The sequence below is a fragment of the Aptenodytes forsteri genome, unplaced genomic scaffold (genome assembly GCF_000699145.1).
Source record: "Aptenodytes forsteri isolate BGI_AS27 unplaced genomic scaffold, ASM69914v1 Scaffold55, whole genome shotgun sequence".
Classification (NCBI taxonomy): Eukaryota; Metazoa; Chordata; class Aves; order Sphenisciformes; family Spheniscidae; genus Aptenodytes; species Aptenodytes forsteri.
In genome coordinates this window covers 10,409,822-10,425,843 of record NW_008796063.1, presented here as the reverse complement: position 1 = coordinate 10,425,843, position 16,022 = coordinate 10,409,822, and the positions used below count along the sequence as shown (strand labels likewise).

The 16,022-nt window shown below is 45.6% G+C and overlaps 1 protein-coding gene across 1 annotated transcript; it reads right to left on the bottom strand.

The window, feature by feature from the left end:
- Positions 1-6,161: 6,161 nt before the first annotated feature.
- C1QTNF8 (C1q and tumor necrosis factor related protein 8) lies at positions 6,162-15,768 on the bottom strand. Its single transcript, XM_009286471.1, has 3 exons — positions 15,467-15,768; positions 7,482-7,722; positions 6,162-6,709 (listed from the first exon to the last, which is right to left on the bottom strand). Exons 2-3 carry the CDS (start codon positions 7,705-7,707, stop codon positions 6,162-6,164), a joined length of 774 nt encoding a protein of 257 aa, XP_009284746.1. The 5' UTR covers positions 7,708-7,722; positions 15,467-15,768.
- Between the last annotated feature and the right edge of the window lie 254 nt (positions 15,769-16,022).

The following is a 16,022-nucleotide window of genomic DNA, read 5'->3' as shown; positions in this document are numbered from 1 at the left end:
CCGCACGCCCGCAGCTCGCGCCCGCACCCCAGATGTTCCCCCCCCGTCCCCAGACGTGCTCAGGCAGAATTTTTCAGGTTTTAGTTTTCATGCGAGCGCTGCTTTTAAGACTTTGGTTACCTGAAGAGAGGTTTCGAAAGGGATGAGGAGGGTAATCAGACCTCCAAAAGCGTCCAGCACGTCCTCAGAGCAAACTGCTTATTGCCTGAAGAGGCTTATGGCACAGCCCGCCCCAACGCAGCATGCCCAACTCGGGATCAGAGGAGCAACACTAAACTGCTCTGGGGAGAAGCACGTTTGCTGTCAGCTCCCATTCTGGATATTTACAGGCAGAAAAAAAACGTGCAAAGAGCTAGAGTTTAGGGGAATTTAACATTTTGAGTGCAAGTTGGCAGAATAGGGATTTTACCAGTCTCGTTTGGCTGGGAAAAGCCTGATTCACACTAGCTCACAGCCCTTACTAAGCTTAGATGAGCCAGAAGAGAACTGTAATTACAGCAGTTACTAATGGATGGCTTATTGCTGCAGGCTGAAATCAAATCAAGGAACCGGGCTACCTTTGAAGAGCACAGTTGAAAGACTGAGCACAGAGCAAGACTGCAGGCTTAGCAACCCCAGCCCTGGCTCAGAGAGCTGCTGTAAAGCAGGGAGCAGCAGCAGGATGGGCGCATCCTCTCTCCAGGACAGCGCAAGCACATGGTGAGCAGGAGAGAGCACAGGAGCCAGACTGCTTTAGTGGTTAGCTCAGGGGACAGTGTCAGTCCTCCCAGGTCCTCTTCTTACCTTTGACGACTCATTACCACCACAGGGGTGCAAGCAAGGCAATTAACTGTGCCTCAGATTCACTGCTAAACCTACAGCAAGATGAAGACCTAATCTTCACCTGCTGCTCTATTTATTGAGAATTAGAAAGTGCTATAAGAAGGGCTCTCTTAAAGGAGATGACATTTGCTTTGCAGCTCACCAGAAGAGTCTCAGAGAGTTCAATGAACTAGTTCAGAAGTTTAATCAACTTAGACGAGGCTGACAGTACAGAGCAGCAGGGTTTGACCAGAAGCAAGCATACAGGAACAGAATAATTAGGAAAGAAAACAGGGAACACAGAGAGGTTTTAGTTTCCTTGATGCCATTTGGCATCAAAAAGCATAAGCACCAGCCCGGTCACCAGCTGTGCCAGGTATAATGAGCTCTAATAGAACTGTAAGAGCTATTAACCAGAACACTGGTTGTTTGTCACAGCCAGGATTATAAGCCCTTTAACACCTCTTTCAAGAGAGTATTTCTGAGTAGTTACAGCATTATTTAAAGACTGCACAAAAAGGCACTGAATTCTTTAAGAGCAAGGTCTTCTGCTAGGTCAGTGAAGAAGTTGCAGGACCAGCAACAGGACCCAAGAAGGGTCCTTGTAACGACACCCTCACAGTCGGCACTGCTGCAGCTCATCACAGGCAACAGAAACAGAGAGGAAAAAAATGCATTCTGAGTACTGTGAAAAAAAAGTCACGTCTTCTCTAATCCTCTATTAAATACTAAATGAAAAACTTTTATCTATAGTTTTTCCCCAGCACCTCACTCATTAAACCTAGGTGAAACTCACGTCCCCAGCAAGTCCAAAAGGCACCATAGCCTTTACTGCTGCCTTATATAGCCCCTCAGCTTGTTAAGGCAGGCTCAGGTGGGCTCCACTTAATGTGCTGCTTCTCCATATAAAGAGGAGTTCAAGCACCACCCCTAAATTCTGCTTCAGGAAAGGGAAAGGGGAGGGGAAGGAAGAGGAAGGAAAGTCTGTACTATTTTTTAGCTTCTAGGGAAAAGATGGTCAGACCCTGTTAGAAGTCAGGTGCTTCTGTGTTTGAACTCAGAGAAGTGGGGTTTTTAGTGTAAGTCTGCAAGTGCACGGATTTTTTTTTTCCTGTTTTACACCTGAAAGGTAAGAACTGAGAAAACGAACAAAACCAAGTTATAGAGCAATTACATAGCTAAGTAAGGACTCTGCAGAAATCCTACAAGTCATAACGCAATGCTTCACTTAGCGCAATCGTGTAAGGAAGGGTAGTGAATGAGCGCATTTGGAAGTCATAAGATAGACTTAAGCACAGGATTCAGTGGGGCAGACAGAGCCCCAGTAATTACCGAGCTGTGCTACAGGATTTCTTATGTGTGGGTTTGTGATACTGGAAATTGCAGCTGAAGTATATTTAAAGCAATGTGAAAGCAGGCCTGGCTCAGCTTCTTCATATGGGGATTTTTCGTGGGAGCTACTTCTTGTGGCTTTTTCAGGCTTTTCTCAATTAAAAAAAAAAAGCTGAAACTTAAATCTACAGGAAAAGAGGGTTAAAGGGGCATTGTGCAGCTGTGTGGTGCATTCCTCTGCTCTAAGCCAGAGCTGCCCTTTTTGTTCCTGGCAGATCCTAGGATGCCATTGAAGTCCTGGGATGGAGAGCTTGTCTTCCATGCTGCAGCCACTTGCAGAGTCCGATTCTCCTTCTACTTCAAGTGTTTTTTCCTTATATTGAACACAAATCTTGCCCTACCCCCAGTGGATATGGGCAGGTCATTTGCTTGCTCTCTTCCATTCATCACCTTTTTGGTACAAGGACAGGCACTGCCCCGGCACACTCCCTCTTTGTGAGGTGCTCTGCTGGGGCGCTGATGCCAAAGAAATGAAGGAGAGGATGTTAGACGAGTTTGTGCTTCCTATTGCCAATGTTTGGGCTAGTAAGTGTAAATCTCATACAGATTTACAGTCAGAAAACAAAGGGTATGTTGTCTTAAAGTCTGTTTTAATCTTCCTATGCCAACCAAAAGAGATTTTGAGGGGGGTAGATGCTTCTCATCTGATGTTTTCCGTAATCTTTCTGTTGTTACAGAAGGCTCTTGTTCTCCATTTACAGCCGCTTGTACATGATCTCAACAGGTTCCTCTGCTTCCCCTGTTTCTGGCCCTGCCCCAAGGACAGGTAAAGTTATTTTGGCAAATTGGTTTATTGGTGCCTTGTACCATGGGGGCTTCATCTTCCACAAGGCTCCTGGGGTGAAAGGGACCTACAGGAGAGCTAATGTTTCTTAATAAAATGCACCTGGGATTTATGGCAGCTGAGGCAGTTTTGTCATTTGTGTCTAATACTGTTCACTGAAGGGTTTGGAAAAAAGATTCTGACAGATCCCTGATGACTTATTTCAAAGCATGAAGTACAAAGTGTCAATTTAGGGAAATAACTGGAAAAATAAATATAAATTAAGTTTTTTCATTTAGATTTCAGCACTTAACCCCCCCACCTTCTTCTCTTCAAAAGAGAACTTTAAAAGTGTTTTTCAAAGTTTAGTTTCCAAACCACGTATTGCTGGAAAAAAAGGGATTTAAATTCTGTTCCTATAAGAGACACCCCGGCAGGCTGCCTGTATGTTGATGAGCAGATCTCAAATATTTGTGCCTTGGATTTGGCTTATTAAACTTCTCTAAACAGGGATGCTTGTCCCAGCCCTTGAAGTTGGAAGAAACTGGATGCATTCAGAAGGTGGCAGTAGGAATGTCTTCGTACATTAAGCTTTGTAGATATTTTAATTTTTTTCCCGAAAGAACTCGGCGGGTTGAGACTTCTAGTTCTTTTATGCAATAAATGACTAATTTGAATAATGTATGCAACCCAATAATGTCTTTTATTATTTGAAAGGTTATTCTGCACCTGAAACCAATGTGGCTTTAATGATTTACCTGCTTATGCCACTGGCATACCAGTCATGAGCATGTTGAATGTGTCCTATTGCTTCAATAATCAGACCACCTCCAACTGTGTGTCTAGGTGTTACGGAGATGCGCGTAGATAGTGATACAGGTGGATGGGGTTTGCTTGCTTCCTGGTAGAAAGTAACTTTTCCAAAATCAGTGCGGGTTGAACACAAACGTGTTCTGGGTGTGTTTTTTCTGGTGCTGGATTAAGCACTGTCAATAACTCCAGCTGGGCATGACATTTTAAGAGGGCTGGATCATTTTTTTTCTTTTTAATTATAGCCAGTGCAGCGAACTGCAGATGGGGGTGAGCCGAAGCTGTGGTGCAACTGCTTGGTATGTGGGGAATGTTAGACAGCCCTGCGACCGCATCAGCCTTGGTGAATAATCCCTGCTCCACCACAGGCACCTCATGAGGTCCTCTGCCAGTGGTACCCTGCATCTGGAGTATGACTTTCTGCAGCTGCAAAATCTAGGTCTGGGTGGGGAACGATTCAAAAGTAGGGACAAAGGAGGGGAAAAAAGATTTTGAGCTCTCAAATGTGGTACATGGCTGGGAAAAACAGTCTGCAAATGCCTTCAGTGAGTCCAGTGCAGCGGAAAGGTTTCTGCTTGTGTGTGTTTGCTCAGGGCTGGCATCTCCCTGTTAGTGCTCTCAGTACTAAGTGGTGTGCTGCAAATAAGCAGTGTGGCCATTAGGGCTTTTACCATCATCCTAATGGCAACAGCTGATTAGGAAGCTTTTTTAGAAGAGGGGTGGGAAGGAAATGCTGTGCAATGGCCTGACCTAAGCAGCTGGGATAGCTGACAGCAGGTCAGTGGAGGATCTGCATAAAATGCCCTTGGGAGTGTTTTTTAAAGCTATGCAAGTTTCCCACTTTTCAGGGTTGCAGGCTGTGATGGAAGCAGGAGCAGATGTGATGTTTCAAGGCTTGCAGACCTGTTGTCATCATGCATTTACTTGATAGGCTACTTAAAAGTTCCTATCTTCATGAAGACTGTGGGATCTCAAAATTTGGTATTTATTTTACAGCAAGGGGTCATCAACTTCTGTCTCCCCATCCTGATCCTTGATGATGGCTGTTTACTGGCCAGGAGTTGGTGTCAGTCTAGTTTCGGGAGTCCTCTGGTGTTAAAGTAACTAAAATTGCCAGCTGAGATGATTACGTGGGTCTGGATGTTCAGTGTAGTGCTTTTAGCCCTGAACTGTGAAAAAGTGTATGGAGAGAAGATAAACAAAACCAGGGCACTCCAAGCAAGTGTACTCAAAGCAATATCTTTATTTCAGCTGTGGATAGGCGAGGTACAGCAGTGAAGCAGTTCGCCTAGCAAGAATTTTTCATGTATCCTTCATACAAATGACTCGGGATGCAAACAAGAGACTGGGGGAATGGGCAAGGAGGAACTGGGGAAAACAATGTTTCTTGCTGCTGCATGTACCTTTCCACTGTTATATCAATAAATTTTTTAGGAAAAAAGAAAACAAATCCCCTAAAATATCACTGCTTGCAGTAAAGCACCTTTTTTCTTTCCAGTTTCTTCTCCACTTTCTAGAAATGAGGGTGCTACAAGATGGTAGTTTTCAGACATGAGCATGGCCTCAAATTCCAGCTTGGCAATGAGCACTCCGAAATTGGATCCTAAGGCAGGGCCCACCTTTTTCCTTAATGAGAAATACATGTTCCCAGCCGTGCTGGATGTTCTTGTGAGAAGAATTGCTAGCAGTACAGAAGTCTAGCAAAGTTGTAGCATGTGGCTACAGCTGTACTTAAAACTATGTGCCTCTGAAAAAGCTTTGCCAGATCGATATGCTGTAACTGATCTAATTCTAGCATTATGCTCTCAGAAGGTAATATTACATGAAATAGAACAAAAACATAATTTAGTGTAAGTGTACTGTGCAAAATATTGTTCTTAACTCTGGTGTGTTCTTGTCCACCTGAGTGGAGCAGACCCGGTGTAGGTGCTGGCGAGCGTGGGCTCTTACTAGCAATAGTGCACACTGCAAAGATACCCAAGTGTTGCAGGAGTAATGACATTCCTTAACTAGCACCCAGATAACTGGTATCTGAAGATGACCCTTAGATAGAATTAAAATGTCTTCTCTAAAGCAGAGCAAAGAGGTTAAATTTTTGCTACCAACTTGGCAAACTCTTCAGGGATATTACTGGGGATCTATACAGGGCTGCAGAACTGGGGACTTCTGTGTGCTGCTTCTCCAGGGCACATAAGGGCTGAAGCCTTCTCAGTACTTGTGTAGCTTGCATCACCTTGAAGCGCAGTCACCTCCATCCACACAGGTGTCCTTGGCATGGACATACAACCCTGTCAGCAGGCCTGTAATCCTTCCAAGTGGAACTAGACATATGCATTTCTAAGAGGGGAGACACTAATGTATCTACCAAAGCTTTGAGCCTAAAGCTGATGAATGGCTACTCTACGGCTGGCTTGATTAAATGGCCATTAAAGATGATGTAAACATCAGACTCCTCGCTATAAATGGCATTTTCTCGCTCCCGCTTGAACATCCTCACCCAGACCTCCTCTCCTTCCTGCAGGTCCAGCATCAGGCTCTGGCTCTGCATGATGCTCCGATCGCTGGGCTGGGCGTAGAGGATGGCCACCTCTTTCTCGTTCTTCATCAAGTGCAGGTAGGTCTCCTTGAAGTTCCAGGTGTGAACGTTGAGGCTGAAGTAGTAGACTCCTGCCACATAGCAGAAGAACTTCCCCGAGAACATGTTGAAGTGCTTGTAGAGGTTCACGAACTCGGTGTCAAAAGTGACGTGCTGGAAGTAGTCTGAGCTATGAAGGGGTTTTCTCCGACCCACTGAGAAAGCAGCGTAGAGCTGCTTGCAGGAATGGCCTTGTGGGCCAGGCTGGCCTTTCTGTCCCTTCCGCCCATTGAGGCCACGTAGCCCTCTTTCTCCTTCCTTCCCAACTGCTCCAGGGTACCCTTTCTCTCCCATTTCACCCTTCTCACCTGCGAGCATAAAGGAAAGCTTTGTCAAACACAAGCATGCGAAGCCCAAGCTGCAGACATGTCCTGCTGGAGACAACCAGCAAAGCAGCTGTGCTAAAACACTTTCCCAGCACAGATATCTGGAAGCATTGGTCAGACACAAGCACCCTCTTAATTCTCAGAAGGATAAAAATGCCAGGTGAAAGCTTGGCTCCACTGAGCTTGTGGTGCCAACGTTCAATGCCCAGTAGTGGAACTCCATGGCTTGACCAGACTGGCTACACGAGTCCAGTATTCATGAACCCAGCCCCTCTGTGCAGAAGTTTGGGCAAGAAAAGTTACTGATTTTGCTGAGGTCTAATTTGGGCCTGGGAGAGGTGGTTGGGTTTGTCTGGTCTGCATATCCCTGCTCACAGGACTCCCTGGCACATCTCCCATATTACATGCCTAATTTGTGTTTGCCTGCCTTACTGAGACAAAAAAATGTGCAATGGGAAAAAGTGAGTGTCTTTCCCAGGTTCTAACTCTACCATTTAGTAATTCTGTGACAACATTTGCATCTGGTTTTCAGTGTGACCTAACTTGAGCTTCCAGTGATTCTGGTTTTTGGTGGATTATAGCCTTTTGCCAACTCTTCCCGCTTGCACACATTTACAGCCTGTGCCATGTCACCCCTTGACCTTCTGGGTAAATAAAGTGGATGAGTTTCTTAGTGTAGGGAGGAGCACAGCTTGCAAAATGAGGGTGAGCAAGTAAGAAAAAGGATGTTATCACAGTAGTCGGCTTTACCCACCTTTGAGGATGGTGATATCTATAGTGGGCTGGACTTTGGGTACTGAATAGGCAGGGTCGCTGCTCATCCTTGTGTATCGTGAGGAGATGATGGAGACGGGCTGCTCTGAAGGCCCGCAGCATCGCACGCACGAGAGGCGCCGCGGCTCCCGTCTCGGCAGACCCTTTTCCAGCACGGCACTGACGTTCGCAGTGGACACCAAGAGCAGGAGAAACACAGCGCTCATCTTCAGCAGAGCCAGCTGGACTGAGCAAAGGAACAGAAATCATTAACATGGCGATTCAAATCAGAGCTTCTGATGGGCCATCTGTTAATGTTACTGCAAGGTGCATTTCTTCTGATTAATTATTAGCTTATCTTCTAGTGGCACCAGGAGACTCCAGGTAGGAAGGGTACCCCATTGCGTACTGTTTACAAGCAACGGAAAAGGCAATCCCTGTCTCTCATTACCTACAGTTGAAATATCTGACAGGAGACACCAGGTAAACGAAAGGGGAAAAAAAACCCACAAAACCCGCTGAGATGGGAAGCGAAGGCTGAGATGCTTAAAGTTGTCATAGCAAGCTCTGCTCAAGGCACACTCGCTGCCTGGCTGCTGTTGGAACAGCCCTTGCAAAAGATGCTGGGTAAAAGATTCCAAGTGTTGCTCTGTTGGTTACGGTTTCTTGCATTGCCATTCTGAAAAATTCACAATCAGATGCAGAAAGTGAAACTTTATTTAAATATAGACCCTAAACCTGATTTTGTTTTTTGAGGAAAAACCTGAAGGGAAGTGAAACTAAAAGAAATCAAAAGCATTTGGCTCTTTAGATAGTGTCTCTTAGCCTCTTGCTGGTAACCTCTTTCCAAGGTGACCTAGCCAAGCAGTTTGTGGCTTTGACCATACCCATGTGCTGTTCCCAGCAGAATTTCTGTGTGCGCTTTCCATTTCTATTTTCCCATGTGCAGAACGGAAAGCCAAATAGCTGCAACGGACAGACTGGACTGGGATTTGCTCTGCACTAACACTAGTTTTTGAGATAGTCTATGGCATTTTCATTGCTACTGGCAAGCTCCAAAGGCCCTGATTACTGGCTGAAATGAACAGAGGGAAAATGTTTCAGGTGGTGCAAAGGAGGTGAGTTTTCTCCAGCTCCCCATCAGCCTCCTTCCTAGGGAGGGATTGGAGCCAGGGACAGGCAACTGCCTCCTCATACCGTGTATCATTAGTGTCATTCTACTGATTGCAGCGGTGTTTCATACAAGACAGATTTTGGACCGATGCCTTTTCGGACCTTATCCAAAGTCCAATTAGCTGGATGGACTCTTGTTGACCTCAGGCTGGGAACGGTTTTTACAGCCTCTCTTCTACCAGCTTTAATTCCTGGAGTCGTGGGGGAAGGTAGATGTCCTGGCTTTCAGAAATAGCTCAATGAGCACTCAGGTCCCATCTGCAGCGTGAAGGAGGGAATCTTGCTTTGGAGCTCTACAAAGACTTCACTGGGGGCAAAATGGACCAGTTGAGAAAAAATGGGGGGGGGAAAAAAAGTGCCAGTCCAGGGCAAGGTACTTGGATTGTACCAGCGCTCTTGGGAGATGCTTTTCTTCTAGTTCTTACCTGCCCCAAAAGAACTGTCATTCACACCTTTTATTACCTGGTGCAATCCAGCTCCCTGGAAACCCGATGAATACTTATTAGCAGCAACATAATAACTTTCCTTCTGACAGCAGTGGAAGTTCTTTCATCAAATCTGTCATAACTTGAAACGATCTTTCTATTCATAATTGTATCTCATTCTAGGTACAAGTCTGAGGAGGGATTAATACTCCTTTTAGATCAGTGTTCAGGGCCTGAATTTCATTTTCATTAAGTCCTTTTTAATTTTCATTCACTTCTTAAGCCATCTTTGTGCTGCCAAACAGGAACAGAAATGCAAGTCTAAATGGACAGCAGGTCATAAACAACCAGCCTGTACGTGACCAGAACAGAAAGTTTGCACTGTAGAGAGCATTTGGGGTCCGCGTAATGTTTCTGGGGTCTCCTCTGCACTGACTGAAGTTTGTGCATATACATAACGGCCTAAAGAAGACCCCATGTTCATTCAGAGTCCCAGGCAATCAGGGCCAATATGTCCTCTTTGGGACTAAAAGTTATTTAGCCCTTCTCAGGAGCGTGGGTAGTCAATAACCTGGGGATAAAGCATAAGGCATTTGATACATTATCAGAACATTAAAACTGGAGGACATAATTGCCTATAATACCTTCATGAAGGAGAAAGAGCACCATTAATAGGGGTATTATAATGGGCGGAAAGGAAAGGATTCATAAATATGAAGAAATTACTTTACATTTTTATAGGCCATTATTCTCCCTAGGATGAATGGCTTTCTTATTTTTAGAAGTAACTTAAGGAAAAAAAAAGAGTCTGGGTGAAAAATCAGTGTTCAGGTTGTGCACATCTTACATTACTGTAATCCAAGCACCCATTGAAGAAATCGTGGCCACTTGCATGATTCATGAAGAACAATTACTCAAGTTATTGGCTAGAAATTGCATTTGGAGAAAAAATGAAGCAAACGATGCAACAATCCAGCCAATTCAGGACATCCTAGAGCTGACACCTCCGCACCACATTTTCCTTCAAAAAGTTAGTGAAGTTAGTTCACTAAAGTGGCAGAAACACGTATTTGGTTGCAATATCCGTGGTTAGGTGAAACCTTAATGATGTATGTGAATAAACAGAATTTCAGATCTGCAATCTGCTCATAACAGACAAGAAAGGACAGGAGAAGTAAAATAGGAAAGAGGCGGAGAGAAAGGAGTCCGAGAGGACTGCAAGAAAAGGACAACGAATTCAGCAGTATGGGGTTATGTTTGGAAGATAGCAGGCACAAAACCGGAGATCGGGTGAAGGAAAAACCCCAAACCAGAGAAATCAAATGTGCAACAGGAAAGGAAACAAACCTGGTAAGGATTTCCTTATAATAAGATCGTGTCAATCTGGAGAAAAGAATGATTTGTGCCAAACTTCAGAGGAGAAGCAAATATAACTCTCGTGGTGGGGGGGAAGTCAAATCTGACACCTAAAAAAAAAAAAAGATACAAAAAGGATGAAGCTCAGAATTTAAGGCCTGTGAGGTAAAGCGAGAGGTTGTTTTTAGCCATTTGTTTTTTCCCTTAAAGATAATTTTTGTGACCTTATTTTGTCAAATGTGACGATGATGGATTTGACTTCAGCTGCGCAGGTTTATCTTCTTGAGAAGGCAGCAAACAACAGACTTGGCTTTGCTCTGCTACGGCCATGACTCACCAGAGCACAGGCTGGGAGGCTGCCTCTCCCACACATCATTCAGATCCCCGCATGGGAGGGACATCCATCCTCCTTCCCACCGCGATCCGACACGCTCGTTAGTGCCTGAAATGATGCATTAGTACCGCACCGAATGCCCTGAGGCTGCAAAACTGAGTACATTCCTCCTTGGTCATCCTTCACGACACCACTCTAGAGATGGACAGGAGCATCCTGAAAGCAACAGATTAAAACGAAGTATAAATTACTGTCTTTGTCTTCTGTACGGGGAACCTGCAAATCGTAACCTGGTTCGATTCAGAAATCGTGTTTTTCCTATTGGGTAGAAGAACCCAGAGATGATGACAGATGCCCAGACATCCTAACGGCTGGGAGGAAAACTGGTCTCACATCTTTGGAAACTTTGAAGTCCATAAAAGTTTCACCTGAGGACAAGAAGATTGTCTCAGCCCTCCCCCTCTCAAAACCATTTTTTTCAGTTCAGCTTCTTTGGCTCTGCTTTTAGCTTGGGTTCATTTTGAAACAGTTGACTGACAATTGATGAGTTTGAAACATTTCAGTTGAAAAGCTTGCGGTGATGTGTAGAAAAACGTAAACTGTTTTGATGCTTCTGACACTTCTTGCAAAATGCTCGCAAAGCAGAAAGCTGACCACGAGGCTGGGCGCAAGACCTGTTCTGTTGCGATAGGTAATTTTGAAATAAATGACTTGTTCTTCCCGTAAGGCTTTCAAACCTCCCCACTCCAAAGCCATGAAACACAGCACAGCCCCCGGCCTCTGCAAGTGGAACCAGGATGAAACCCAACAACCAAGTGTGAATTTAATCTGATGCTAAGGAAGAAATTCTGCATGTGCTAAATGGGCAGATCTATCTTCTGGGCAATATTTTGGCAAACAAAATTAAAATTTGTGAATGGTGAAATGAGACATCTGAACCTGATGAAAAGGCAGTTAATTTCAGTGAATTTTGGTGATGAGGATGGCTGGCGGTTGTTTGTGTCCGTTATAACATTAGAATATGTTATTGTTGGAGAGCCGTTTAAATGTAATGAAAGGTTTCTTTGACTGAAACCACCCTTTAGCTAAGATTTAAAGAGACTATTCACTTTTTCTGTCCCTTTTTTTCCCCTCTGAATTTCTGAGTAGGAAGACAATATTAAAATATTACCAAAAGGGATTGTTTGTGCGGGTATTTCTGCCTGGCCCAAAACAAGAAGAAAAAGCAAGCGAAAATGCCAATCTCCTTGCATTGAACTCAAACACTCCCGTTGTTCAGGCCCGTTTGAAAGGGTGTGTCTGTCTTTCTAACCAGAGCTGGCAATATGAACCCTTTAATGGGTGCTGCACCAGCAGAGCCCAGGCACGGTGCTGGTGAGGGTGCTATGCCCAAACCAGGGACACTGTTGTCTACCACGCTCAATCCAAGGCAAAACAGATGATTAAATAACGTATTTTTGCTCTTTACTGACCTTGGAAGTACCCTGACTTAAAACATAATCCATCAAGCTTTTTATTTACACCTTTTTTACCTGCTATGGACAACCTGCATCAAAAGTGCTGGTTTTCCACTGGCCTTCCCAGTGTCTGCCAGCAAAAAAAGCCAAATTCTTCCCATGCAGGGGTTTAGAGATGCCACAAACCTTTGCTAGGGAAGGGCAGAAACCATTAGTTCCAGTTCAGGGAGTTAAATGATGTGATTCTTTCTTCTTGTGTGCAACTTCTTATTTAAATATATTTTCTTGACACTATTACAGCTGGAGAGAGCACCTTGATTGATTTTTTTGGTTCATGATTGAGTTTAATTTTGTAGCTCAAGGTAGACAGCTTATGTATGAGGCACATTTGCTCATGCAAAGCTTTTTAATGATTCTGTGCACCTGAAGAATTTTAACACTTTGATGTAAAGTAACACATCTGGGCAATAGAAATGATAAGAAATCCCCGTAATAGCTGCAAAAATAGCTTGCTTGCTCTGCACACAGAGAAAATAAAGCAAGAATGCAAAGCAAGTCAGCCTGGAGGATGGACCAAAAGGTTTTCCCTGTGGTTAGCAACGTGGAGTTTGCAACCTGAACTCTAATCTTGGCCAAACCTCGTCTGGTCCGTTGGCACTGCAAGCAGCCCCTGTGGGATGTACAGGTCATGTCAAAGGTATAGATCTACATTAATCTAGCCCAGCCCGTGTTTTCACTGGGTACAGTGCAAGTACGTCCTTACCTTGCAGGGATGCTCAAAGAATAAATCACACTGATAACTGTGCTGAGCTCACACGCTGCGATATTGAGAGTTCACGAGGCAGAAATTGCTCTTGGATCCCTGAGCCATGCTTTAAATATCTGCTAACGTTTTCCTTCCTGTCGTTCCTAGGGCTTCATTCAGAAAAGCAATCTATGACTATCTTCGCTTTAAATTCACGGCGCGCAGGACAACGCCAGACGCTGCCCATTTTAATTAGTGACAAATCTTGACTGAAAACCCAAGAGGGCAGTTAAGACTAAAACTTTTCTTGCGCTGCAGAGATGGAAAACACATGGATGTGTCAGCCTCGAACCTCGGCATCGTTCCAGAAAATATTCCAGTTCTGCTTTTTTACCTTTTGTCTTCTTTCAAGCCTCGACCTCCTCACTGCTCCAGACCTTTCATCGCCAGCAGCAGGAAACGAAGCATTGGTAGGGCCGGGTTTGTCTGGACACTGGACTTCCTCTTGGAAATTATTTGTTCGGGATTTTTTTTTAATTTCCTTCCCCAGGAGGATCTAAAATTTCTTCTTGAGCAACTTATTGTAGAAAAGCCCAAAACAGTGAAGGAGCTTGTGCGTTTTCCAAGGCAAAGCTGCGACAGCTCAGCAGTTCCTCTGCCCGCGATGCCAGAACCGAGCGTGGGGCAGCTCCTCTCCGACACGATGCTGCAGAGATGCTTCACTCGAGCTGAGCATCAGGAGCCCGTCCGCAGCCATGAAGTGACTAGAGGGCTCGCAGACAAGAATATTTGGATCCCCAAAAGCAACGTGGTTTAAAAATTTCCGCTGTCTGTAGTGCTTTGCCAATGTTAACCGACGTTAACGCCCTCTTGTCCACGGTGTTTATACAACACGCTGGCGCGAAGCAGAAGAGGGGTTGGGAGTGCTGCTAGAGACAGCCGGGTCGGTTTGAGCCCTGTGAGTTGTGAGTGGGGTGGGAACAGAGGCAAAGCCAGGATCCGGCCATGGAGAGGTCCAGGGATGTTAGCTGCATCCGTATTTGTAATGGCCTGGGTGAACATTTGGTCAGTGAGTTTGTAGCTCCGTTTCCAATTATCTGGTTTGTTTTTTATTTTCTGGTGCTTTTTTAGCATGTGCCTATTTCCAATGTGGGTGAACTGCCCTAATTCCTGTGTCCCGGGAGGAGCTGTGAAACACCTTCACCCCCACTAGTGCGTGTCCCTGCGCAGCAGCGGCTCGTGCAGTCACCACGTGTTCTCTCCAGCTGCGATTTCACCTATCAGGCATGGGAAGAGATGAGGATCCCAAGCAAACATCCCTTCCTATTACCCGCGCACGCTTAGACCTGGTGGACTGTATGGATTTAACACAGCCCCCTGCAAGCGCTATGGGAGGAGCGGCTGTGCCTGTATGGAAACGGTCCTGGGCGCCTGCATCTTCGCATGGTACTGCCTTTCCTGGTCTGCGGCAGGGGCTGTTATCACACTTATCTCAGCGCAGACAGCGAGCAAAAGGATGTTTGCTGGTTCCTAAAGAAAGAACTCTTCCCTCTCTCCTTCTCCTCTTCCCTGCCTGCACCTCCAACGCCAGGAACATGCCTGCAATGTCCTGGAAATGGCCCTGCTCTGGGCTAGGCGGCTCCTTGAAAGCGGTCCCGTCTCCATAGCAAACCCAGACGGTGATTCAGCCTGGAGCTGCCGAGGCAGAGGGCAAGTTACAGTAAGTCATTCCCAGGGCAGCTTCTCCAATAGAGCAAATCACCCTGATGAAGTGGACGGCACCCAACTCTCCTTCGCCTTTCCAGCGGAAAGGCAGTTTTCCCGTGACTTGTCACCGCTGACTCAGCCGCTCCGGGAACTCGGCTTTCTGTGTGCTGAAACAAAGCAGGCAGAGGTGTCCCTGCCGCGGGTCCTGCGTGGTGCTGTACCGGCTGGGCGGGTGGGAGCACTGGGACTCGGGTGCTGACAGCAGCAGGACTGTCCCAGCACGGCACCGCTGCTCGCAAACCCCTGCTCGTGGTTCAGGAGCGAGCAGCACATTTCAAACGGCTGCAGTTCCCGGGCGAGGCTGGAGAAGCAGAGTCCCCTGAAAGTTTCCACGTCTGCGGAGGATGCCAGGAAACCGCTTTTCCTGCCCCGGGCTCCCGCGGCGGCGGGGGAGCCTGCATCAGATCAGGCACCGTCCCCGTCCCACTGCTCAGCCACGGCTAAGAGCAAAATCAGACTATAGGGAAGCATCATTCTGGAGTGCTAAGGGTGGTTAATGAAACAAGGAGTGTTAGTAGGAACAAATTAAAGCCAGCTCAGCAACAACCTGGCCTCGCACTTATTTCGCCTGCTGCAGCGAAGCACAGAAAGCGAGACGAAGCAGCGCAGGCAGAGACCACCTCTTTTTATGACTCACCCAAGCAACCTGCTTCTGCAGGGTGGGAACAATTTGTTCCCTATAGCAATAGTATTTTTTTTCCCCAACTTACTCAGATCCGTTTAACTTACCTTGTGACTCAGAACCCCGTCTTTTACTTTCCTTGCTGTTGCTTAGCAGGATGCATAATATGAAAGCTGCCGTTCATTCAGGTTTTTTAGTTCTTGGTGGCTGCTGCAGCTTCCTAGCTGGAGTCCAAATGAAACACTGGAAGTCAATCCGGCTCCTTATGAAACCCAGCAGCTAGGTTGTTTGCAAAAGCAGGGTTTTTTCTTGTTTCTTTGCTTGCATCAACTCGTGCTGGGTTCCTGTGCTTTTGTCCTGCTATAGTTTCCTCAAGACTCGCAGCCAGTCTGTCGGGTTGCACGGTGCCTCTCACAATGATGGAAATGAAGACCAAAAAATTTGTGAATAAAAAAAAAAAAAAAAATCAAAAAAAAAAAAAAAAAAAATTAAAATCCCACAGACCCAAAACCACATCCAGTGCTCCAGCCAAGAGAGAAAGTGCTGGCATCACATGGTAATAATTTTTCTTTGGGAGATTTCAGCATCTTTTTAGGCAGGAGAAAGGAGAAAAAAAACAGATTTCAGCATCTTTTTAGGCAGGAGAAAAAAAAACCAACAAAC

Excerpts from the sequence above, each read along its gene's own strand:
- C1QTNF8 (XM_009286471.1), bottom strand. The coding sequence starts at position 7,707 with ATGAGCGCTGTGTTTCTCCTGCTCTTGGTGTCCACTGCGAACGTCAGT. Across the intron at positions 6,710-7,481 it reads AGATATCACCATCCTCAAAG|GTGAGAAGGGTGAAATGGGA; the intron begins GTGGGTAAAGCC and ends TTATGCTCGCAG.